Below are 24,742 nucleotides of genomic sequence, written 5' to 3'. Positions count from 1 at the left end.
GAACAGAACCAAATTCTCCGTCAAATTCTCTAATCACTCCTCTCACAGTTTTAAATTAGTTTGGTTACTGTAGCGGGTGGCTCTCGTCGCCACGTCGCCTTTTAGGTCACTGCCCTCCGGCAGTGACAACCATAGCCTCTAAGCTTTCCCCTTCCGGGGGACTGACGGGTTTGTGATAGGCCGGTAGGCCCTCAGGAGGCGGCTCCTCAGCCCCCAGCGCAGCGGGAGACGCGCCTGCCTCCCTGCGTTACTGCGCCTTAAATTAATAGGCGAGTCTCTCCCGGCCTTCCTTCAGGTCCGGGTCATAGTCAGTCTAGTATTGCACAGGTCAGGGCCTGGCACCCAGTCTAGTCCAGCCCCTTTGAGGGGTTCCGCCCGACGCACGGTCGGTCTCAGCCGCACCGTAGGTAAACCCGTGCCCTTGAGCAGGGCGGGCCCCCAAACATAGTCTATTAGGCCAGGCCCTCAAGTTGGGCGGCCCAGCTAACCCCACACCCATTGGAGCCCCTCGTTGCGGAGCAGGCCCGGGAGGGCGTCGGCAGCCGCGGTGAGGGGGGAGACTGTCACCCGGTTCAGGGTGGCAGGGGGGGCGCAGGCCCACCCACCTCACTGCACCCCGGCCCAGGGGCCCTGAATGCAGCCGGGCGGCTGCGCCTGGCTCAGCAGGGCTCCGGCCCATAACTTGCTGGCCGCGGGCGGCTCCCCGCCCGGCTACCCCCTGGGCCACTTCTCGTCTCTCCCTTCCCTGGTACCTGTAGCTCCTGCAGGCCCGTCGTGGAGTCGAGGTCGGTGTTGTCCCAGCAGGGTCCAGGCGGCCCAATCCAGGGGTCAAGGGGTCGGAGCTCTGTAGCATCCCGCAGGCTCGTCCGGCCCCGGCGTTCCAGTACCCATTGGGGGTCCAGCCGGTCTAGTGGTTCGGGACAGTCCTCTGGGTCCTCGGGTTGCTCTGCTGGCTGGCGTGGCAAGGCCTCAGTAGTCCCGGCAGGGAAGCCTTGGCGGGCCTCCAGGGAGGCGGCTGAGGACGGCCTAGCCCAGGTCTTAGCCTCCCCAGACAGGAGCTCTGGACCGGCCTCCGGCTCCCTCGGAGGCTGGGCCCTGACTGAGCTCCCAGGCAGCCTTCTTATAGTCCTAGTCCCGCCCTTTGACTTCTGGTCAGGTGAGGGGGCGGGGCTAGGCTGGGCCCAAAATGGCTCCCAGAGGGGTTCCTCCGCCTCCAGCTCAGTGGGTGGCCATTCCACCCCACTACAGTTACCTTAGCAAGGACTCCTCAGAGAAGACAAGTGCTATACCTCTGAATATAGAAAATACTCTCAGAATGTTCAGACTGAGGGAGGAAAACCAAGAAGAATGTCTCAGCGGAATGGTAAAGATGGGTAGAGGATTACAAGAAAAGATTTAGAAGTCTCCAGGTTCCAGATGGGTCACAAGGGAGAGATATCCTCAAGACAGTATTTAGGGTCCTAGTGTAGAACCCAGAGTACGTAGGTGTTTCAATGAGGACTCCGATTCAAGATTCATTACATGCAATGAAAGAGCATCTCTACAACACCAAACGGCCAAAAGGACAATGAGAGACGAGCAATCAGATGCAGGATCAGCACTACACAGCTGAAATAACTTCTCACAAGGGAACTAAATAAGAACCCCAAAAGTGAGAAAAGTTGCAAGGTGAGTGGGGAGGGTGAGAAGAAACTACATCATTGAGTTGTGAACTCACAAAAGGACCCTATTTATCATTCACCTGAGTGATTCACCAGACAAATCCACTAGCTCTACTCAGTAAAACCCACCTTCTGAGCTCCACTGAGAGGAGCACATAGCTATTAGGATTAGATTTGCAAGACAGTCTAGAGAACCAGTCATTAAAAGATGGAGCTACATCTGTCTCTTTCTTATGCATGCCTGTGTTAACACTGAACATAACCTGCAGTGCTAAGACATTTCTTTTCATGTAGTGGAAACCTTGAAGTTGTACCCATGCTGTGGCTGAAACTGTCAAAGCTATAAATGCGCTTAAAACTTACTACTAATAGATATTATTTTAAGCAGAGAATTTGAGTATCTGAGGGAAATTGGTGAAGTGCCCAAGAATACTAGCCTACCACATCTAAGATTACAAATCACACAGCAGGCTGCTTTAGGGCAGCTCCTTGGGGATTTCTTAAGGACCACGATAACATCTTCAAGTTTTGGTACAAAAATGGAAGTTGATTACTCAGTGAAAAGAAAGGAGCTGAAACACTGTATGAAGACAGTGACAAACCAACAGAAAACACAATGCCCATAGAAGCACACAGCAAAAACTATTTGCCTCCTGCACCACAGCTGACTTGATCACTTGCCTGGGATGGCTTCTGATGCAAGACAGCGGTATATGCAGAGCTCCTCTTAAAAAGGGGGTCATATTTCCTTTCTTGATATTTTCCCTTAATCAATTTCAAAGAGGTATTCCATATTTTAAAGTGCATGTTATACAAATTTATGTATAATATTGTAGAACGTATAAAATTTCTGTTTACCCTGTTCTCCAATCCCTTTCATCAAGAGCAAGTTATCAAACAGCAGCCAAAATCCTGTCTCAAATAAAGAGGGGATAGGAAGGCAGACAATGGCATGGTTTTCAGGTCCAGTACCTCAGTATAGCACCCGCCAGCATCAGAAGCTCTCCAGCAAATAAATAAAAATGCTTTCAAAGCAAATAAACTTGGACAAGCACTCGTTATGGGCCAATTATCAGAAAGAAACAATGTCTGATTTTTTTCCTCATAAGATTTTTACAACAACATTTTCTCAATCTATTATGAAATCCCTCCTTTCCCAATCTCCCCAACAGATCAATACAGGAGAACTTTAGAGGCACCAGAATTTTGACTCCATAAACAGGAATATTTCCACTAATGTCATCATTACAATCTTCCTGTTAGATCACTAGTGCATCGCTTCACACTCCCAACTTCAGAATGCACAGACTACACCCCAAGACATCAATACCTGTATTTGTGCTCCCAGCTACTAAAAATAGAATTCCATCCCCAAGGACACGAGTGGCCGTATTCACCATCTTGTTCCCAGGATGGGACAAGAACAACACACCAGTGTTGACATTTCAAGTTCCCAGTCCTTGTAGACAGTCTAGGATCATGATCCAGATGCATTAGAAGAACTAATATGATTATTCCATCACTCCTGAGGCTGCAGTGATTACAACAGTTTTCTACACTTAAGGTTCCCCCTTTGCCCCAAGCTAATAGTCAATAGTCTTTTCTGCCACAGCAGTGACAAAGAGTTAACATGCCTAGCACACAAATAATGCTACAGCAAGCAAGGAGGGGGATAGGCAGCAAGGTTGCGGGGCAGAGGAGAGGAGAGGAATGAGGTGTTGAGGCTTGTCTGCATGGGGAAATTTACTAGCATATTTTACTGTGCTACCTCTAATTATACTGTTTTAACTCCCTCTGTAGACACGCTTATTCCAGAATAAGAGTGTGCACACAGGGAGTTATGCCAGTATAATTATCCTGGCTAATTTCCCTGTGAAGACAAGCCCTTAGTTTAATAGTTCCTGATGGCTGATTCATCTGTATTTTTAAACTTTGCTCACTAGCTGAGAAATGCATTCCCTCCTCCCCTTTGCAAGTTATTTCCTATTTTAAGCTTGGAAGGAGGAACAGTCCTCAAATCCTCAACAACTGAACAAAGTTTAAATCAATAACTGAAATAATCTGTCAACTAATATTGGATAATTACATGTATGATGTGAACTATAGGAGTTCCCCCCCACCCCATATACTCCAAACACAAACTCAGCTAACCTGCTGAAAAGCACTCAAGGACTCTGGCTGCTCCTATCCCGCAGGTCAAACACACCTGTACATTTGCTAGAAGTCACAACTCTTCAGACACTCTATGGCGGCATTATCCAAATGCCAGCAAATAAACCTCTCAGATTCCCACACTGCCCTGAGTGCCAAAGGTACACATTACACAACCAAGGGAAGCTACCCACAATCAAACCTCTTCAAAGGATGAAGAATGTTGTGTGCCACTGTAATGTGCAAACAGCTAAACACATTCTTCATAGACTAGGTTACTGAAACAATACAGATTTCCACATATACAGGAACTCAAACAGTTCAAGAGCCAGACCAATCAGTCACTAAAGTATTGACAAGGAAGAAAGGAAATATTCATTTTAATTAATTTATGAATAGCCTGCAATAGGGCAATTTCCCTGCTGTATTTCCTGTTCAGACTTCTGAAATAGAATAATGTAATCAGACTAACTGCAAAATGGAAGTTGGAGTCACTTGGTTATAAGTAAAAGTGCTTTAATCTAAAGCAAGCATCTCCCTACCTAATGGAAGAGAAGGGAGGGGGAAGGGCAGCCCTAGAAGATGAAATGTATTTGCCAGTGGGAGTTTGTTCCTGCTCATTATCATTTGTCTGAGCTGAGCTAACTGTCACGGACAAACAGATCCTGGGGCCCTGGTGGAGTCCTCATCACTGGAAGAGATCAGCCCACAGATTTAGGTTATTGCTGTCTCATATTCATACAGCTACTGAGATTCTACACACTCCACTGGAGAAAGAACAGAGACCAGGGGAGAAACCTCTGAATGACAACATACCTCCAAACCAGTTATTAAGGAATTGAAGAAAAAAAAAAAAAAAAAAAGATCTACGTAACACACTGCTAGGCCCCAAGTATTTGAGCAAGTCCTTCATATCTATAGACCACTGGAGACTGACCAAATGGTTTCTGCTCTTCATTCCGAAGTCCTGAGCCACTCAATTTGGGGACAGGGACTTCCAAAGAAAAGGCCCGTGAATACATGACGCTTTGTCTGGAGATTCTCTCTGTTGGGACTCTTCAGCGCTCATTGCAAGACTTCACTGTACTTCTGTGACTACACTTACTTCCTGTTTGTTCCTTTACTATTATTTCCCTCCTTGCCCACGTGACAGACTGCTGTATCTGGGCTGACCTCCATCTTGATTTAAAGTTTAAAAAAAAAAAAAAAACATAAAAAAACCACACAGTGCAGTGTGTTCCAGAAGAGAGCTTTTCAAAAAGTTAAAAATACAGCCCAACTTGGTGGGAAAGTTTTCCAGTGACACCCACCAGAGAGTGTGTGGCTGGAGTTAAGTCAATGGGGTGATCCTCAGCAAATTCTCTACAGCTGATCCAGAAACTCACAATGTTTAATCTCTCAGGAAGCACAGGGCAGAACTGAAGGAGTGGTTTCCTCCTAATACAAACAGCAATAGGTGGAGCAGGATTTTAAAAGTGCTTCACAAGCACCCGGACTTTTTCATCAGTGGAGTAAATAAGCAGCCTTGACAAAAGAGCCTCCCGGCAGCTATGGAGCAATAAATGACAAAAATGGCTGAATTCCAGACAACATCACTCAAAATTGGAAACTGCCTGCAACACAGACCTGTTGCATAGTTATTTTCCACCCATCCAGAATCTGTTTCAACAATGACCTAACAGTACTGCAACACAACTGAGAGAAACAGAGAGCCTCCTCCAGAAAGACTTTTCCCAACTGTCAAAACAAACACTGATCTGAGCACACTGACGGTTCACCATTCCCTTGGCACCTGCCAGCCGGCATTACGACAACCCACAATTGCAAAAGGAGTTGTAGCCAATTGCAACCTGCATTTCAGACTCCCACGGAGGGAGTTTAGTGCTTAAAACAGACGGATGGACGGGGAGTCAAGACTCCTGGCATCTATTCCAAATCCTGTCAGTTTCTATCTAACAAACTTGATGGGCTGGTGTAAAAGGCCCTAGATAAAAAACAAAATATTGTTATACCTTCACTGAGCCCAAAACTTGGTAAAATCTATTGGAAAAAAAACAACCCAGCTGTAAAGGTATGTCATAACATACATGGCTGCAACACCACCAGTGAATGGCCAAAGCAAGTTAGGGATGTTAAATATTGGTTAAATGAATAGTCGATTAACAATGAATTCTTATCAGTTACTCGACTATTCTATAGTCCCAGGGGGAGGGACCGGCAGCCAGTGCACTCCAGCCCCAGTCCTGAAGCGCCCCCTGCCACTCTGCGCTGCTGCCTCTATATCTGGGGTGCCAGGCAGGAGCTGGTCCGTGAGGGGAGCCAGTTTAAAAAACAGCTCCCCTTGCAGACTGGCTGCCCATGCTGTCCTGACAGAGGCAGAAGTGCAGGGTGGCAGCAACCCCTGTCCAGGGGATGGGAGGGCTGAGCTCCCAGATGTGTCGTGAGCCAGAACTGAACCGGGCTGCCTGCCCGCCTGGCTCCTAATGCACTTCAAATGCGGAGCCAAGGTAGGGGTAGGTCCTGGACCCGGCGCGAGCCAGATTGCTGGACAGCCTGCTAAAAAGTTTACTGGAGGGGGGGGGGGGGAACATGTGCAGTCTATAGCACTGACCAATAAACTTTTGCTTATCAGTTAATCAACTACACTATTACATCCCTAAAGCAAATCACACGGATTTTTAAATTCAGCCTTCCATATTTTGAAGGAGACTGACATGCTTGCATCCTCAAGTCAGAAGTTAGTGCTTTGTTCATCCAGTAGCTTCCCTAACAGTGAGCTGACTTCCTCCTAAAGATCAAATATACAAATTTAACCAACCTGGGCAAAGAACTAACACAGGAGTTAAATAACAACCGCACACTTATACTGCACCATTTAAAGGAGCTCAAAGCACTCAACAGTAAACCTCACACTTCTGTCAAGTACAGATTATCCACATTCTCAACGGGGATATTGAGGAAACAGAAGTTGAGGCAACCTTTATCCCAAACCTAATCAAGGCTAGAGCTAGGAACAGAAATTAGGTGTTTCTAGCCCCATCGTCTGACTACAGGTTGGTGCTTCTCACTGCAAGTGAGCCAGATACTCAGGTATAAAAGAAGCCTCTGATAGTAATGTTTACTTCCTCAAGTCTGTGGTCTTTGACGCCTTCATTGAAACACGGAATGACAGAATTAAAGAAAACCTAATTATAAAGAGCTAAGACTATAAAAGACTCTTTCAGCAGCATCCCAAGTCTACCTTATTCCACCTGTCAACAAAAATGGAAATAAAAAGATAGTGTTGGTAGTACAGTAAAACTCCAGTGGTCCGGCATCCAATGGTCTGGCATTCCTGATGGTCCGGCACCATCTGGAACCCGGAAGTGCTGAACAATTGGTGCTGCTCTGCCCCCGGCTTCCCCGATTCAGCCGCTGCTGAAACTGGTCAATTTCAGCAGCGGCTGACTTGGGGAAGTCTGGGGCAAAGAAGCTGGGGTGCTGCCGGGTTGGTCCTGCAGTGCCAAGGGGCGCATCCCCCCCCACTCCACCCCAGGCGCCTCATAGCGTCCCCCCTTCCAATAGTCCGGCATATTTGATAATCCGGCACCCCCTGGGTTCTAAAGGTGCCGGATTATCGCAAGTTTACTGTACATTCACTCTGTCTAAGATCTGATCAACACCCACAAGAACCACTTCCGTTGCAGAAACCAGAGAGTGTACAGAGAAAGCCACAACCCATCGTCTCGTGTGTCTCAGCAGACTATGGAACAGATCATCAATTTTAGAGTTACAGATCACTGTTAAACGATCTGTCGTTATCATCTTTGGGATACAGAAAGCTCTGATTCACTCTCAGATGCTTCAGCAGATGAGAGCTCTCATTGTTCAGTGCATCTTAAGGAGTTCACAACACATCAGTTTCGCCACACACCTGCTTCAGTTTCCAGTGAAAAACGTCCTTCCCCCCATTACTTTTCTTCCAGAAAGCAGTCATTAGGCCCCACAGTCTGGCACAGAAGAGGGAAAAAATATCTGAAAACATTTTAAGATATACCAGGGATAAACGGTTGGTTAAGGTGTAAATTAGGGATGTTAAAATGCATGTAATGAAATAACTGTGTAACCACTGAAAATTTCAGCAGTTATACATGGAGTGGCAGTCAGCTCCGTGGGAGCCAGCGCACTTGGGGAACCAGCTTTTAAGCCAGCTCCCTACACTTATCAGCTTCCACCTGCCTCCCGTGCTGGTGGCATAGAGGAAAGGGGTCAGACATACCAGGAGCCCGCATGTAACCGTGAACGTTAACTGATGAGCCCAGACTCACTGGTTAACCATGCACACAGTCACACTTTCACACCTCTAGTGTAAATCCTAAAGACGACATTCGTGAATTTGGTTTCTGAACTCAAATTTCCAATGAGAAGTTTCCCCCCATCTACACAGGCCAGCCAGAACTAAGTTACCCAAAAAGACTGATCTTGAAGACCAATGTGTGACACAGAAAAGTGTCTCATACAACCGTTTAAGCCGGGGCAAAGGGCAAAACAAAACAAAACTGTCAGGGTGTGTCTAGACTACAGAGTTTTGTCGACAAAAGTGGACTTTTGTCGACAAAACTATACCTGCGTCTACACTACCGCTGAGTTCTGTTGACATAACGTCGACAGAACTCAGCAGTTTTGTCGACGCTGGTAAACCTCATTTTACGAGGCATAACGCCTTCTGTCGACAGAGTTTCTGTCGACAGAAGGTGTTATTGCATGTAAACGGTCCTTTGCGTCTACACTACCATGTCGACAAAGCAGCTTGCTTTGTCGACAGAACTGAATGTAGTGTAGACGCTCTTTGTCGACAGAAGTTTTGTCGACAGTATCTGTCGACAAAACTTCTGTCGACAAAAGCCTGTAGTCTAGACGTACCCTCAGAAGGAACTAATGGTACCCATCACCACCATGCAGCTCCTCTGGGCACGAATATCTACCCCCACATTTCAAACAGACATCCATATACCTCCACGGTGTTGCCAAAAAGCATAGCTGAATATTGTGACCCTCAAAGGAGTGTCATTCTCCAGCAAATTCTCTCTTAACTTAGATCAATGGTTTCTCACCCTTTAGTTATAGCTTGCTGTTCGGAAAATGAATTGCAGAAGGGCAGTCCCTCCCATATCCTGTGGTTGCCTCCTGTTTAAGTTTTCTCCCTCATTTCCTATCTGTTTTTCTTCTTATCTCACCCATTCCAGCTTTTTCTTGTTCTTCTTTTGCTCTTTATTTTTTGTTAACTCTTCTCCTTTGCCCCTCTCTGATAGCTTCAATCTCCCTCCCCACTCACCAGAAGGTTACATGTTGCTGGACATGGGACAGGACATCTACTGACACCTGTACTGCAGGAGTGAAAAAGAGAGACACTTGGGCTGAGCTTTCCTGAATTTTCCAGGATGAGCAGAGACCAGCCAGCTCCATTAGGGAACACAATCACAGCAAGGAGAAAGGACTGGCACTTTGTATGGACCAGCAGGTTACAGAGTCTGTGTGCAGGCGAATGAGCCAGATCTAAGATGCTGTACCTGACCTTGCACTGTGTTCCTTCTGAATCGGTCTAGTGCTCCATTACTGAGATCCAACCACCTCCCTCCAGACTGATAAACATTGCCTGAGGTCACTTCATGCCTTCCAGCCCCCTTCCAGCTACTAATGCTTGTGCAAAATTCCATGAAAACATACCTAACTCCTCATAGCTACAGGCTTCCGTCCCTCTACACTGGGAAGTCACCCAAGTGCTTTGGCATGTGACTGCCTGCAATATCGCAAATCAGGACTCAGTGCCTACAAACTAACTTGAGATCAGTGTCATACATAAACAGGAACTTTGTTAGTTGGACCGGTGCACACAGCTTCAAAGAGGAACATTACTTGGATAAGAAGAGTCAAATTTCCACCACACACCCCATGTATATTTCTTAAAGTCTGAGGCAAACACTTGGAAAGCTCAGAAGCCAATTGAACCAACTCAAGTATCCAGCTCCAGCAAACCTACTCCTCATTCATATGGGTTTAAGCAGGCAGCCAGACAACCCACTATCCGGGATTATCCCTTTGACAACTAGCACAAATCCTGCAACCTCATTATCTGCACCTAGGCAGGCTCTTGTACTTCATACCACATCTTCTACATCACCAGTGAGTTCAGATAATAAAAGTCCTAATGTTGCTAAGCTGTTTAAACAAATGTAGAGGCTCAAAGTGCATCTCTCAGGTCAACCTATTGTGTTGCAATCCACAATCTCACACAGTGGATGCTGCTGCGTTTGTGACAGCAACACTTCAGCCATCAGCAGGACACCTGACAACATGTAACTGACGAACAAGTAATAACCCAGGTAGAGGAGATTACCCGGAATTATATTAGAACTTGAACGGTCATTACTATGTGGGAGCTCACCTGTTAGAAATCAAAGCCTCGATATTCAACCCCAGGGACAGCATTGGTCATCTGAGGTCGCAGTTTTGGAGAGCAACTTTAATTCAGTCCCATTTACACTGAAGAAACCGGAAGTTAAAGGAACCCAAAGCAATGTCCAGCAGACAATTTGTAAGGGTTTGCCAACGAATGAAAGAAGCAATATCAGATTCATATGGTCAAACATTGCTAGAGGAGCTGCACGGATATGCAAGATGACTAGGTTCCTGCCAAGTGAGCTTATAGACCAAACAAACACAATACAGACAGACAAAGGGTGGGGAAAAGGGATGCAGCACAAAAGGGAGGGATAGAAGTGGGGATGTTTGGCGCACATTTTGCTAAATGCACAATTTATGTTAAATACCATTTGTTTTGCTTTTACTATTTATAACTGTGTTTACATTTAAATGTAAACAAAGGACAATGCCTTTTCCTGCCATGCTTGTTTAAAAATATAGTGTTTTATTTTAATGTTTTGTTTAACACACACACACACACACACAAAATCAACACAAACTCTGCCTTTTCCTGCTGTCTTCTTTATTTGCTGTTCTGTTTTAAGCCTGTTGCTTGATTTCTATATCTTGTGGTAGCCTGTTCTGCATCTGATGCCTTCCTCCTCTTACTTATTTAACACATCTTTAATACATCTTTATATCCTTTTCTTAACTTGTAAAAACTCTTGCAACCCTGCCCTTATTCTCAGACTGCTATTTTTTTACTATTTTTATTCACAAACAATATCTGCATTCGATCTTTGGAATAATTAAGGGCCCGAGTTTTGTTAAAGTGAGATTTTAAATGGGATATAACAGTTATGTCCAGGCAGGACTATAAAAAGACAACACATGCAGAACTGCCAGCATGATTCAGAGAAAAGGTTAGACTATTAATTCTTATTGGCCTCTCGCATACATAAACCCAGTCTTTGCAAAATAAATAACGGGGGTGAGGGAAGTGAAGAAACGCTCTTTGGCCCGGTCTACATGTAAGTGTTAGGTCAATGTAACAACAGTGCTCAAGGGTGTGAAATATCCGCACCCCAGTCTGCCACAGCTATGCCAACGTAACTCCTGGTGCAGATGCCACTTCTGTCAACCTAGCTACCATTGCTCTGAGAGGTGGAATCCTAGATATTCCCGTCAATTAGGCAGTCTCTACATTATGACACTACAGTTGTATTACATGTCTATACTATTGCTGCAAGGTAGCTGTGGTCTTAACCGGGAGTAAAGCTTCCCCAATTATTAGCAATACTAAGGAGAAGCTGATATGTTTATCATTTCCTCATCAGCGAGTTTCTTGTAATAAACTTATTTACCTATCACCGTGCAATGTCAAATGCATTATGCTCCCGAATCAAGAAGTACTAGGAGGCTATATTAGTAGTATTCTTAGTGTGTGACTACACAGCACCCTAAACTCAAAATAAGATGCACAAATTGTGCATCTTATTTCAAAACGGCTTATTTTGAAGTTTGGCACGTCTACACAGCACCAAATTTCAAAATAACTCGCTATTTCAAGCCATCCCATATCCCTCGTGAAACGAGGTTCACCAGGATGGCGAAATAGTGCACCTATTATTTCGAAAAGTATTTCAAAGTAAAGGGGAGCTTGTGTAGACGCAAGGTAGCTATTTCAGGATACCGGTGGTATCCCGAAATAGCCATGCAGTGTAGACTGATGTTAAGAATTTAGCGAAGGTGAAAGGAAATGATTTTTAAGTCTTAGAGACTGAAGTCTTTTCTCTGTGCACCAAGCAGTAACACCAGCCACAAAAGTCCAAACATATGCTCTCAGGGCTGTTTCAAGCATATTTCCCATCTAACCTGAAAGAGCCACATCTTAAGGTAGGAGTGGGAAAATCAATTCCTATTACCAAGGTAAACCATGGCCTCTCTCTTGATGCTATTAACAGAGCATCCAGTGAGTCAGTATCACGGGTGCTGATTGTCTCAGGGGGTTGTTTTGTGTGATGCGAACGCCGGTCACAGCTCCAAGGAGGCGATTATCAATTGAAGACAGCAGTGAAACTGTCCAGAGTCACGTCAGTTCCACTCCGATTCTGCTTGGGAATGCTGTGAGCAGCTGCAAAAACAAGCACCGAAGAGTCTCACTGAAAAGGAGGACCTGTAAGAAGTAGGTTTACGTGAGGGTAGAGTAGTGGACCCCACATCCGGACAGTCACAAGACTTTACGATACAGATGGGCATGAAGCCAGCAGCCATTAGGAAATTCCAGCTAGTGAAGAATTGTGCAGCACATTTCCTCAGCAACTTAAACCACCTGCCCATCAGTTTCTCCACTGGCTTCTCATGAATACACCATCAGGTTCAAGGTCTAGACCTTACTTTCAAGGTATTCAATGGCTTGAGCCCAATCTAACTTAAGGATTGCATAAAGATGACGAAGACCATGGTCAAGAATTCCGCTCACCAGGCACAATGGAACTTTAGATCATATGGATGAAGTTCATTTGTGCAGGCGATAGCGCTCTCCCAAGGGCTGATCTGACATACTAGAAATAAATCCCACAAGAGCCAAGGACCCTCACCAATCTGACCAACTTCTGCTGTAAGTGCAAGGCATGGTTCTGCATTCTGCCTTCTCCAACACACACAGAGCAGAGCGGACATTTTAAAAAACCCTTACCGAAACCAAACACTCCACTGCACATATCCTCTCCTTAGGGCAAGAACTGTAAGAGAGAAACAATGAACCATACATGATAGGTCATGTCATCTAATACACGGCTGGAAGGCATTCACATACTATAGTGATAAGAGCAGCAGAAGATTTTTTTTTTTCCAGGCTAGATGAGATGGGGTGGAAAAGCAAAAGAGTACCTCTGTCTTCTAGAGGTGGGGATATTCAAATGTATCCCATACTATTAGCATGAGTACCCAGAAGGACTGTGTGTGGCAGGAATCAAGGAAACCAGGTTTGGGGCTGGGCTTCTCTGGACTTAGTTATCATCCTTCAAGTCTTTCATAGCTACCTCTGGCTAGAAGGAGACCAGTCAGTGATCTAAAGCCGGTTTCCCACAAACATGTACTGGATGCAAAGAGGAGCTCTGGAAGGGAAAAGCTTGACACCACACTGCAGTTTGACCCAGACCTCCCTAAGCAGCATAAACTTATGTCACAATAGAAGCTACACATCTTTACTTAACAAACCATGTTATTTCTATCTCCACCCAAATAATCACAAGATATTCCCAGCGCTATTCAAACTAGAAAGTCAAGCTTACCTCACTTTCAGTCTCTTTAGCCGAAGATTTCATCCACTACATGCCAAAAGCTGGTGGTTCCTGTCTACCCCCTAGCCTACAGAACACATCACAACAAGCACCCTATCAATAAAAAGGCCAGAATACAATAAGCAAGCACAAAGACTGTATCATCTTATGTTCAAAATGAAATGGAGACAATACCAGACAGCCCCAGAAAACTTGCACTGATGGATGGATGTAACAGACCAGTCGATAACTAAGGAAAGCCTCAATGATATCGTGCATGAGTACTAGATTTAAGGGAGTAGGTTAAAAAAATTAATGAAATGAAAACACTGTTCAAAAAAGTGTGGCTACCTATTCAGTAACTCTTTTGCAGAGAAGGTCCAGAATGCCATAGACAGAGAGGGGAGGAAAGGATATTTTGCCACCATTCAGCTAAAGGAGACTTTCCAATTACCAAGGGGACATTTAAAAGATGTGCTTCCTCTGTCTAAGCAGATTAGAAACAATTAAGGCCTACTTCAATATCAAGTGATGAGAAAATCAGCAATTAAGTGCTTCCCAAGGGTAATGATGAGTAAATTCTTCCCACTGACACACGCCTTATTTTACAATTTTGGTGGCACAGACTATGGCCCTATTATAAATAAAAAAAACTCATTTGATAGCAATTGCATCAGAACATGGACACTCCTTAAAAAATACCTACATTCTTTACAATACTTTAGCCACCGCACATACGCAAATCTGCACAGCCTACATCAGTATTTCTCAACCAGTGGTACGAGTGCCCCTAGGGATACTCGAGAGAAGTCTGGGGGGAGGGTATGTCAACACAACTGAAATTTGGAGAAAATTGGATTTTTGTTATAAGTGTTACCGTGCTTTATTATTTTTACTGTAATTTTTACACCCAAAAATGTTATCACCTGCCCGGCTACAATTAAGTTGTTTAAAAAAAATGTGTTGTAATGATAGGGAAAAAAGTGTCTGAAAACTGTACGTACGGGGGTACTTTATTTTTTTTAAAAGGGGTACTTTATAAAAATATAATAATAATAATAATAATAATAAAAAGGTTGAGAAACACTGGTCTACATAACCATGCAATCTCCTTGCTCAGATATGTCTGGAGCGGGTACAGGAAGAAAAATACAGTAACTAGGTTACAAAAAAGGAAAACTACTCCATCTAAACATTTCTACATTGTTATACAGAATACAAGAAGGTTCCAATAATCATAAAGCAACTAATCACAGCCTGCAAATGCCGAATTTCAACCATGTCCCAAAAGTCCCTGAAAAGAAGAATAAAACCCTTATCTTGCTCAGCCATGTGTCGCCTTCCACAAATGGCAGACGAGAGCAACGCCCAAAGCCAGCCTATTTGATTTTACCCTGGGTGAGAGGAACTCTGAACAGAGAAGGCATGTGAACATGTAGCCCTGATAGAAACATAATGTAAGGAAGGTCACGCGAAGGTCTAAAGCCAACCTAACCCATCTCGGCTTAGCATAGATCCTACAGCTGGAAATACTAACACAGTGGTCTCCAACCTTTTTAACCACACGATCACTTTTTCAATTGAAGTGCAATGTAAGATCTAACTCAGACCCAAATATCCTTGCCTCACTTCCTTCCCGCCCCTTCTGAGACCCCACCCTGATCCACCCCTTCTTGGAGGCCTCACCCTGCTCACTCCATCCCCCTTCCTCACTCACTTTCACCAGGCTGCAGTAGGGATTTGGGGTGCAGGATCTAGTCTTGGGTCAAAGGGTTCAGAGCATGGGAGGGGCTCTGGCCTTAGCCCAGAGTGGAGGATTGGGATTCAGGGTGGGGGGGGGGGGGAGAATCAGGGTGCAAGCTCTAGGAAGGAGTTTAGATGCAAGGGGACTCCCATCTGGGGCAGGAGGTTGAATGTAGGAGGTTCTGGGCTGGGACAGGGTTCAGGAAGCAGGCTCTGGCTGCGCACCACTTAGCTGAGATGGCTTCCAGATGGTGGGGCAGTGGAGTTAACTCAGGCTCACTCCTGCCCTGGCCCTGCACCACTCCTAAAAGCAACTGGCATGTACAGCGGTGGCTCCATGTGCTGCCCCGCATCTACAGGCACTGACCTAATAGCTTCTACGAACCAGGGTTCCCCGGTATTGATCAATGGGAGCTGCAGGAGTGGCATCTGCAGGCAAGGCTGGTATTCAGAGACCCCCTGCTCTGTCTCTCAGGAGCTGCAGGGACATGCCAGCCACTTGCAGGAGCAGCAATTACCACAGGGATAATGACTCCAACCACAACAGGTTAGGCACTTTATAACTCACTACTCAAAGAATTATACTTAAGCGTAAAAGAGAAATGAAAAGTATGAAATGCACAGACCAGTCAAAAACAAACACACTTTGCAAGCAGTAAAAGTAAAAACAACCACCCACGTGTGTTGGGTCAGGAGATGAGTGTGAAGGATGTGTGTGTGTGTCTCATTCTCACAACACACACACACACACACACACACACACACACACACACACACACACACAGAGTAAGAGTGACAAATTTGTATTGTCAAGCTCCCTCCATCCTCTTCTCTCTATGTGGAGTTAGGGTACAGGAGCAGGGACAACCTGACATCAGAGGAAAACACCCCCACACACTTCCCCTCTCAAGCCCTGCACAGCAAAGAGGCAGCTGCTGGAGGGCAGCTCCAAGGCACAGCAAGGGCAGCATGACAGTGGACGGAGGGGCAACTGAAGTGTCAGTGCTTGATGGATTCCTGGCCAACCAGTCAGGGTCACGTGTCAGAGGCTCCAAGATCTACTGGTAGATCCGGATCTACTTGTTGGTGACCACCGCACTAACAGAACAGCACCAAGCCAAACGTTCATTCAGTACCAGAAAAACTGACAACTAGTAAGGAATTTAATAGATTGAAAAACGGGAACATATAGAAAGAGTGAAGTATGTATAGCCTGATTAAGAGATTATTAAATGAAGGGTGCGTGGTCATTTACATGCATGAAGGGTGTGAACACCAAGAATGAACAGCCATTGTTTCATATAGTCCAACAGGTGACAGGACTCAACTACAAAGAGAGAATCTCTTGGGAGACTAGCAAACCAGCTAGAAGTAGGGAAGGGAAGCCTTGTTGTTTGGGGTGTTTAAGCTTCTGAATTCTTCCCATGCCATGCCATGCCATTTAGGGCACAGGGAAGGTTCCATTATCCCCATCTCTCTTGGAACACTCGTTGGATGTGCAGTCGTTATTTAATGAAACAAAAGAAGAAAACCCCAAACCCCTCTCTCCAAGCACTGTTTGGTACAGATATTCTTTTAATTGCCTCTTTTTAAATGTTTCTCTAGTGGCCCAACAGAATGCCTGCCAGAGCATTTGCTCCATCTTCATTCTTAACATGTCCTGAATATTTCCATCTTCTTTTCTAGGTGGCTTGGAAGATAAGGCATTGTTACCTCTGACCAATCTCAGCACTTATGTAAAATTCATTTAATTCAATACCTAGAGTTTTCTTGAGGCATTAAGGCACTGGCAGAAAAGATGCTATAAGAAACACTCCTACTTGAGTGGGAAATAGGCTAAACAGAAGATGGAAATGCCTATGATCAAACAGAGCTCTATTGATGGCACACAATGTAGTTTGAGACCAACATCTCAAACTCAGCCAACATGAATTGGCTGCACTGGATTCCTGAGCAGACCCAAGCACAGCTGCAGTAATACCTACAATCCTTCAACCTTCTTAAACAGAAGTAGCTATGGCACAAGAGAAAAGGAGAGGGCTGTCCGGATTTTGTGACTTCGCCTGTTGTCAGTTTTGGTGTTGTTCCAGTGACTATTCCTATCTTCATCCTAAATTGTAAACTAGTGCCAGCAATGAGATCAGAGGCAAAAGCTGTGAGCAGGACAGCAGGTGTAACCCAGGCCAAAAAAGAATGTCAATCAGATCTCACAAATCAATACCACTAAATTAGGTGGTAGGTGGGGAGGGGAAGAGAAGGTGAAGGAGATTATGCATATGGACAGCAGATCTTTTAAGAAGCTATCATTATATTCCCCCCCCCCCACACACACACACACAAAAATAAGGCCCATAGCACAAACCAAGAAGGATGCTGACTGGCTCATACTGTCCACCCTATTATGCTCATGTTTCTGTCTGGCACGTGGATGTTTAAACTTTCAAAAAGGCACTCTACCAGAGAAGTCAGTAAAAAAAGTAAAAACCATCATTGGCAATCAGAGAGTTTAATCTGGAACATGCTTTTATATTCTGTGGACCTAGTGACTTGCATTTAGATTATGGGAGTATAAAGCAAGTGCAATTAGGAGCAAGGGAAAATACATTTTTAAGCTTAATTGGACAGAGAGCCTTTCAACAGCAAAATGCAGGACAATGTAGCACTTTAAAGACTAACAAGATGGTTTATTAGGCCAGACCCACTTCCTCAGATCAAAAGCAGGTTGTCAGGACAGTGGTGACCAAAAAGACACCACTATCTGAGGGCTGTATGGTGCCATAATGAATGAATGCATGATCTCGTTCCAATTCCTAGTGGGTAAGATGTCCATCTCACGAGAAGACATTGTCACAGTTGGCATTTTGTCAGCTGACTTAGCCAAGGAAAAATGGGCCATGAAAACAGAATTACCCTCTCCCCATTAGAGCAGGGGTTCCTCCAGGTCAGCAGTGAGTCACAGTGGCCAGGCAAAGGACCAGCCTCCCCACACCTGCCACTGCCCATGCTGTACTCTGTCAGGATAGAAAGCTTCAGTTTCCAGGGCTGTCAAGTCAGCACCATTATTTTTATTCAAAGCTGTTAATTGCACATGGCACAAACATGCCTGGGACGTGACAAAGCAGCAGGAAGTGGAAGCACTTACATTTTTGTACTGGACATTCTAATGCAATAAATGGAAAATATTTTGTTTTATTAACAACCAACTCCATTACCTTCATGTATCCCCTTCAGACACAGCAATGGTGTAAAGATCCTATTGTCCCTTATGATGCCTTTCAAGTTGTTTTACGACATACACAGCAAGGCGAGAAATGCATGTAACGGATATAACCGTACAGACTTGTACAGATATGCAAATCAGTGTTAGTGCACATGGTCTGTAAGAGACAGACAAGTCAGCATTGATAGAATAGCAGTTACTGTCCCAACTATTACATTAGAAAAATGAATTTTGCTAAATTCATTGCAAATGTTCAAGGTTGGGAAAACAAACACAAGCAACATAACATAGCGGACCTGATACTTGTTTATATCAAGGCCCCTTTACACTTCTCAGGCAGTTTCACACGCAGGAAAGCCCCTTTACACTCCCAGATTAGAGTAAAAAGGCTTAAGTGTCTCTTCTAACTATCCTTGGAATCTACAAGGTTATTCCCAGGTACTGGAAACAGTGAATCATGCTCCCATCTCAGCTGCAATGACTACTGCTTCAAATCTGATGTACAGATCACATCAGGCTCAAGTGGTCAAAACTTTACTAAATTCCACTAACATTTTATGGCGTTGCTTCCAAACAACCTTGTCTGAAAACCTCAGATGAGACATTTCTTTCCTGTTTGCTTAGAAATGGAAATACAACTGAAATGCTCTCCTCCTTTCACCTTGTGCTCATCCGATGGCTCTGAGACTAATGTCCAAATCTCTCCTAGCAGAGAATAACATTCCAGCCCCTGACTCTGACGAACCCAATAAAAGCAAAAAGCACAAAAAATGCCAGAGAATAAAATGGTGGTTTTTACACAGAAGCCAAGAGAAGGAAGAAGTCACCTGAAGCAGACAATTAGAGAACACCGCTACAATACAGTGGACACATCTGGGCAGACATACCAGCTGATTAGGTAGGAATTCTGTCCTCACCTGAAGTGACCTTTCCCTGAATGACTAATTTGCTGACCCAATAAAGAACAAAAGTACATTACATACACACTCAAACCTAAAATAAAATGTTTATGGCCTAAATTACATCCTCTTCTCAAGACGACCTAATCCCTAAATTATACCTAGAACAGATTTATTTGAGCACATCTACCCCTACCAGACCAGTTCAGAGACTAAAAGAGGATCCCCAAATTCCTACAGATAGTGGACCTAAATGTTTTGATTTCAAATTTAACCTATTGTCAGATGCTCCAAGATACTTACTGATTCTGAGATCAAATTAATCCCATTTTCCTGAGCCTGTCAACCCATCCCAACCTCTGATGAGGTCACTATATCCAAAAAGAAGGCAGCCAACTTTGAAGCAGAGAAACGGCTTTAAAATAAAAGAGAGATCCTGTTTCATACTAACCTGTCCGTGATTGTGGACTGTGTGCCACTCATTGGAGCCCTGGGCAAGGAGTCGTCTTCTTATCCAATTTGCATTTTACTATTATTGCACAGATCTCACAGATGCGTTGCCCCCCACATATACAACAATGCTCAGGATCCAGTCTTTCTCCAGAAGAGACATGCACAGAAGACAAATTCAGTTCAAAAAACCTTCTCTCAGTCAGAACATCCAGATCAAAAGGGCTCATAAAAAAAAAAAGAATCAAAAAAAGAATCTAACCACCACACACAAGTTCTCTCTTGAGCAAAAATTTCCCAAAAGGGAGAGAGAAATCTTCAGATGTGATAAATCCTCTTAGGGTGGTTATGGGGAGATCCTGATTGGAGTCTAAAAGGTGACTTTGTTCAACTGGACTCTACAGGAATATCTGACTATTTACTCTCGATGGAGAGGCAGGATGCCCACTCCTAAACCACCAAGGTGGGGACTCCTGTGGATAATTGGGGGGAGCCTATAAACCCTCCCCTATGGGGAAGCCTACACAACCCTTCTTATGGGACTATGGGGATGCCCCCACATCTGATCACTCTCTCAAGGTACCCCCTCCAGACACTAGGGTCCCTTATCTGGGGGAGCCAAGGCGTGGCTCACAGCTTCCCAGTGGCTCCTTCTCCCCCTGGGAGAGCAAAGCAGGACGCATGTCCCCTTGGGCAGCTGCCTGAGTCCCCCTAGGCCCTGTGGCTCTCAGGGCTCCATCCCCAAGAGCTGGGCTGGCTCCCTGGGATCTCAGGTTCCAGGTCCAGCAAGGACCCCCCTCAGGCTGGTTGCTGGGGTCCTAGCCCGGTTCGCTCCCAGCTGGGTCTGTCCCCCGGCCTAGGGGAGGCTCTGGCCAGTGTCTGGGGTCCTGCCTTGGTTCGCTCCCAGCTGGGTCTGTCCCCCAGGCTTACTGGGGCAGGGAGTCTCTGGCTGGTCACTGGAGTCCTGGCCCGGTTCGGCCCCAGCCGGGTCTGTCCCCGGCCCAGGGGAGGCTCGGGCGGGTCGCTGGGTCCTGGCCCGGTTCGGCCCCAGCCGGGTCTGTCCCCGGCCCAGGGGAGGCTCGGGCGGGTCGCTGGGTCCTGGCCCGGTTCGGCCCCAGCCGGGTCTGTCCCCGGCCCAGGGGAGGCTCGGGCGGGTCGCTGGGTGCTGGCCCGGTTCGGCCCCAGCCGGGTCTGTCCCCGGCCCAGGGGAGGCTCGGGCGGGTCGCTGGGTGCTGGCCCGGTTCGGCCCCAGCCGGGTCTGTCCCCGGCCCAGGGGAGGCTCGGGCGGGTCGCTGGGTGCTGGCCCGGTTCGGCCCCAGCCGGGTCTGTCCCCGGCCCAGGGGAGGCTCGGGCGGGTCGCTGGGTCCTGGCCCGGTTCGGTCCCAGGGGAGGCTCGGGCGGGTCGCTGGGTCCTGGCCCGGTTCGGCCCCAGCCGGGTCTGTCCCCGGCCCAGGGGAGGTTCGGGCGGGTCGCTGGGTCCTGGCCCGGTTCGGTCCCAGCCGGGTCTGTCCCCGGCCCAGGGGAGGTTCGGGCGGGTCGCTGGGTGCTGGCCCGGTTCGGTCCCAGCCGGGTCTGTCCCCGGCCCAGGGGAGGTTCGGGCGGGTCGCTGGGTCCTGGCCCGGTTCGGTCCCAGCCGGGTCTGTCCCCGGCCCAGGGGAGGCTCGGGCGGGTCGCTGGGTCCTGGCCCGGTTCGGTCCCAGCCGGGTCGGTCTCCGGTGGCTGCGGTGCCGGCGCGCGGCGCTGTGCGGGGGGGGGGGCGCTGTGCGGGGAGCCGGCCCGGTTCCGGTTCCGGTTCCGCTCCGGTTCCGACCCCCCGGCCCGGGCTGCGGCGGCGGCTTTTTTTGTGTCTCTTTACTTCTGGGAGCCGCGTCACACCCCCCCGCGCGGATCCCTGCGCCGGCCGCCTCACCGCCCTGCCCGCCGCCTCCGCCGCGCCGGCAAAGGAGTCCCTCAGCAGAGCCTTCCCCCTTGCACCCCCCCTCCCCCGCCAGCCCAGCACCGTGCGGGGGGGCCGCCAGGGCAGGGTTTGGGAGGAGTCCCCCTCGCACTGCAGAGCAGGGACCCCCCCAGGAGAGCGGTGCAGCTAGGGGCCCCCACGAGCCCCCCAGTGCTGCAGAGACGTGACCCCCCCACTCCGCAGTGCAAGGCAGCAGGGTGCAAATGTCTCGGGCCAGAGATCGCCCAGGTCCTGGCTCCAAAGGAAATACTGTGAGTGGATTATTATTAAGGCTAATAAATAAGAAGAATTAGGGTTGCCAGATGGTTTCCTGGCATGACATCGCAATCTGCCTGGCATGGTATTTAGAAAATACCGGGCATTTCTGTTTTCTCATTTCTATTGTCTCAATGTGTTTCCGCAACAGACAGCTCAAATACTGGACTGTCTGGTTCAAAACCGGACACCTGGCAACCCTGGTAATATTAATAATTAATTAATAATAATAGAAACAATAAATAAGTAACTAAAAAGATGTCCCAGTCCATTCAAAAGCTGCTGGCGGACCAGATTTCGCCCGCCGCCTGCCTCCTGACTATCCCTGGAGTGAAGGAGCCCTGTTCTTTCAATGCACTCCCATGAGATGATGGGAAACTGAGGTAGAGCATCCCAAAGGAGGGGGTACCATTAGCTCTGACTGCACTGAAGATTGGGTATCCCCCACCTTAATGACATGCAGATAGGGATCCTTCCATCCCAAATGCACTGAAGCAAAGGATCCCCCCTTCCCCCATGCAATGTGGAGCCAGAAACTGCTCCATATATCCCTCCTGAATGCACTGGAGAGATTCTTCCCCCTTATATACTGAAGCGCTGGGAGCCTCCCATCCTAATTCACTGCAGACATAGCAACCCCACCTTACCCCTTTAAAAAAAAGGCAAAAGGGTTTGTTCCCATTGAAATTAATTGGTGCTTAGCACCTCTGAAATATCAGGCTCCAGGGTGTCTCATGTGCGGGAAGGGGTGAGTGCTGAACACTGTAAGCACCCTGACTCAATTATTCCCATTGGAAATTGTGGCCTTGACAGCTTCCCAGCCAGTAAATGGATTTTCTGTCCCTTTCTAAGAGGCGAGCTACGTATTAATAGCTATTTCCTTCCAGTCAGCTGCATCATCAGTTGCTGCATCTTGCTGCCTTCAAAGCTCTCCCTTGATCTACCCCTCCTCAAGCGATCCCTCCTTTCCCCATCGCTACACCCTCTCTTTTCTGTACAGCTACCTTACGTTTTGTCATGTCTTATGCAGATCATTACTCTTTGGGACAGGGAGAGTCTACTGCTCTAACGGCTGCCCTGACCCTCTGTGATAAGTAAATACATCAATGAAAATAAAAAGGTACTCACAGCTCCACAGTAACAATGGGGATGTCGGTAATAGGATGGTTTAATGACCATAGCTTTTTTGTGTGTGGCTTCGCATCACATTGGGAATGCTCCTGAACTGGATAGCAGATATCTCACTTAATCAATTCTCTGCCCTTGCAGGTGCTTTGGCTGCATTTTGAGGCTCCTGTTCTCTGCAGATAGCACCTACTCCTTTTGGTGCCTGTGCGGTGTAATGCTTTGGTGAATTCTGGTTTGGCGGGTGGGGTTTACGGTGGGGAGGGGGCCTGGTTGTGGTCGTGGTCTGTGCTAAACAGGAGGTCAAAACTGTACGAGCCAGTGGCACCTTCCTGTCTAGGATGCTATGCCTCATTTTCTGATTGTTTCACAGGGAGTGATTGATTTCTACACCCGAGGAGAAAATCTACAACTGTTGACAGACCAGAAGGGTGCCCAGTTTTCCAGGTAAGGGCCTCCCCTTGCTCCTACTGACACCAAAGGGAACAGGAGAAACCAATACATTAACCCTAATGCCCATTCTTGCATTTGAATGTCTATGGAGGTGGCTCTCCCTCACTTGTTCCCCAAGCAATAGTCACATCATTCCTTAAAGCTACTACTTCCCTGACACCCCTTTTATGCCCCCAGCCCAATGTATAGAACACACAAGGCTTGGGAAGAGGTTAAAATCTGTATCAGTTTGCCCACCTGGTCCTGTTTGCGTCTAATCTCTATTGTCAATGTCTGGTAGGACAGATTGTGCAAGCAACATACAGGAAATAACAACAATAAAGCCAGCAGCTGAGTTCTGCGTGATCTAACCCCACGCACCCACCATGTCTCCTCCCCACTCCTGTTGGTACCAAGCATCCATCTAAGTGCCATGTTCTTGCCCCCATACTACAAGGTCATGACATTCTGTTAGCAAAAGTCATATTGCCAAGGATTCAAACAGTAACCACATTAACAAGTCCATGCAACATGCCATGGGGTTATGGCTCTGCTCTGTTAAGCAAAGTTTGATGGCAGCACCTAATCGATCATACCCAAGATCTTAAGAGCAATACTCTAATACCAGGAGTGCCTGCTAGTCTTTTTTACCAAATGCCCTGAGATCAATGTACACACTGCTTTTGCCAAGCCGCAAATGCTTATGGCAAGGCCAAAGCGACTCAGGACACTGGCCTGTTACCAGATCACAGGGGATACAGCACAGTGCCCTGCCATAAATAAGCTACTGGACTGTTTTACCTCGTAGTATAACATTTTTCACTAGGGATCTGGTTCGCTTGAGCGAAGAAGGGACAGTGTGTTAGTGCCTAATTAACTTCTTGTTTCTAAAAGTTTCATTGCAAGAGGGGAAGTGGGGAATGAAATCATTCTCTGGATGATGTGTGGCAGTTGCATAGGAACATAGTGGTTTTCCTTCGTGGTTTCCTTTTAGCTAATGATGCTGATGGTATAATCTGGGGAGAAGGTGAGTTTCTGACAGATACCCCCCTCTTCTTTATGACAGAGCCAATAATTGCATATTGGAATGAGTTGCCCTTTTATTTGATTTCTTTAATATCTTCTATTGTGCATGACAAAATAATCACATTACAATAAACAAT

General features: G+C 46.7%; 1 protein-coding gene across 4 annotated transcripts in view; it reads right to left on the bottom strand.

The window, feature by feature from the left end:
- The window catches only part of ARHGEF12 (Rho guanine nucleotide exchange factor 12), a 112,947-nt gene extending 91,324 nt beyond the window's left edge, over nucleotides 1-21,623 (bottom strand). For 2 of the 4 annotated variants that reach the window (XM_075909528.2, XM_075909529.2), the window contains exon 1: nucleotides 19,812-21,623. In XM_075909528.2, coding sequence (XP_075765643.2) covers nucleotides 19,812-19,843 — 32 coding nt within the window. In that variant the 5' untranslated portion in view covers nucleotides 19,844-21,623. Of the gene's footprint in view, nucleotides 1-752; nucleotides 2,346-19,811 lie in introns of those variants that run through there. The other 2 variants (XM_075909526.2, XM_075909527.2) reach the window with 1 other exon arrangement.
- Between the last annotated feature and the right edge of the window lie 3,119 nt (nucleotides 21,624-24,742).

The sequence above is a fragment of the Pelodiscus sinensis genome, chromosome 25, assembly GCF_052426305.1.
Source record: "Pelodiscus sinensis isolate ZL-2025 chromosome 25, ASM5242630v1, whole genome shotgun sequence".
NCBI classification, from domain to species: Eukaryota; Metazoa; Chordata; order Testudines; family Trionychidae; genus Pelodiscus; species Pelodiscus sinensis.
This window is presented reverse-complemented; position numbering and strand designations above follow the sequence as displayed.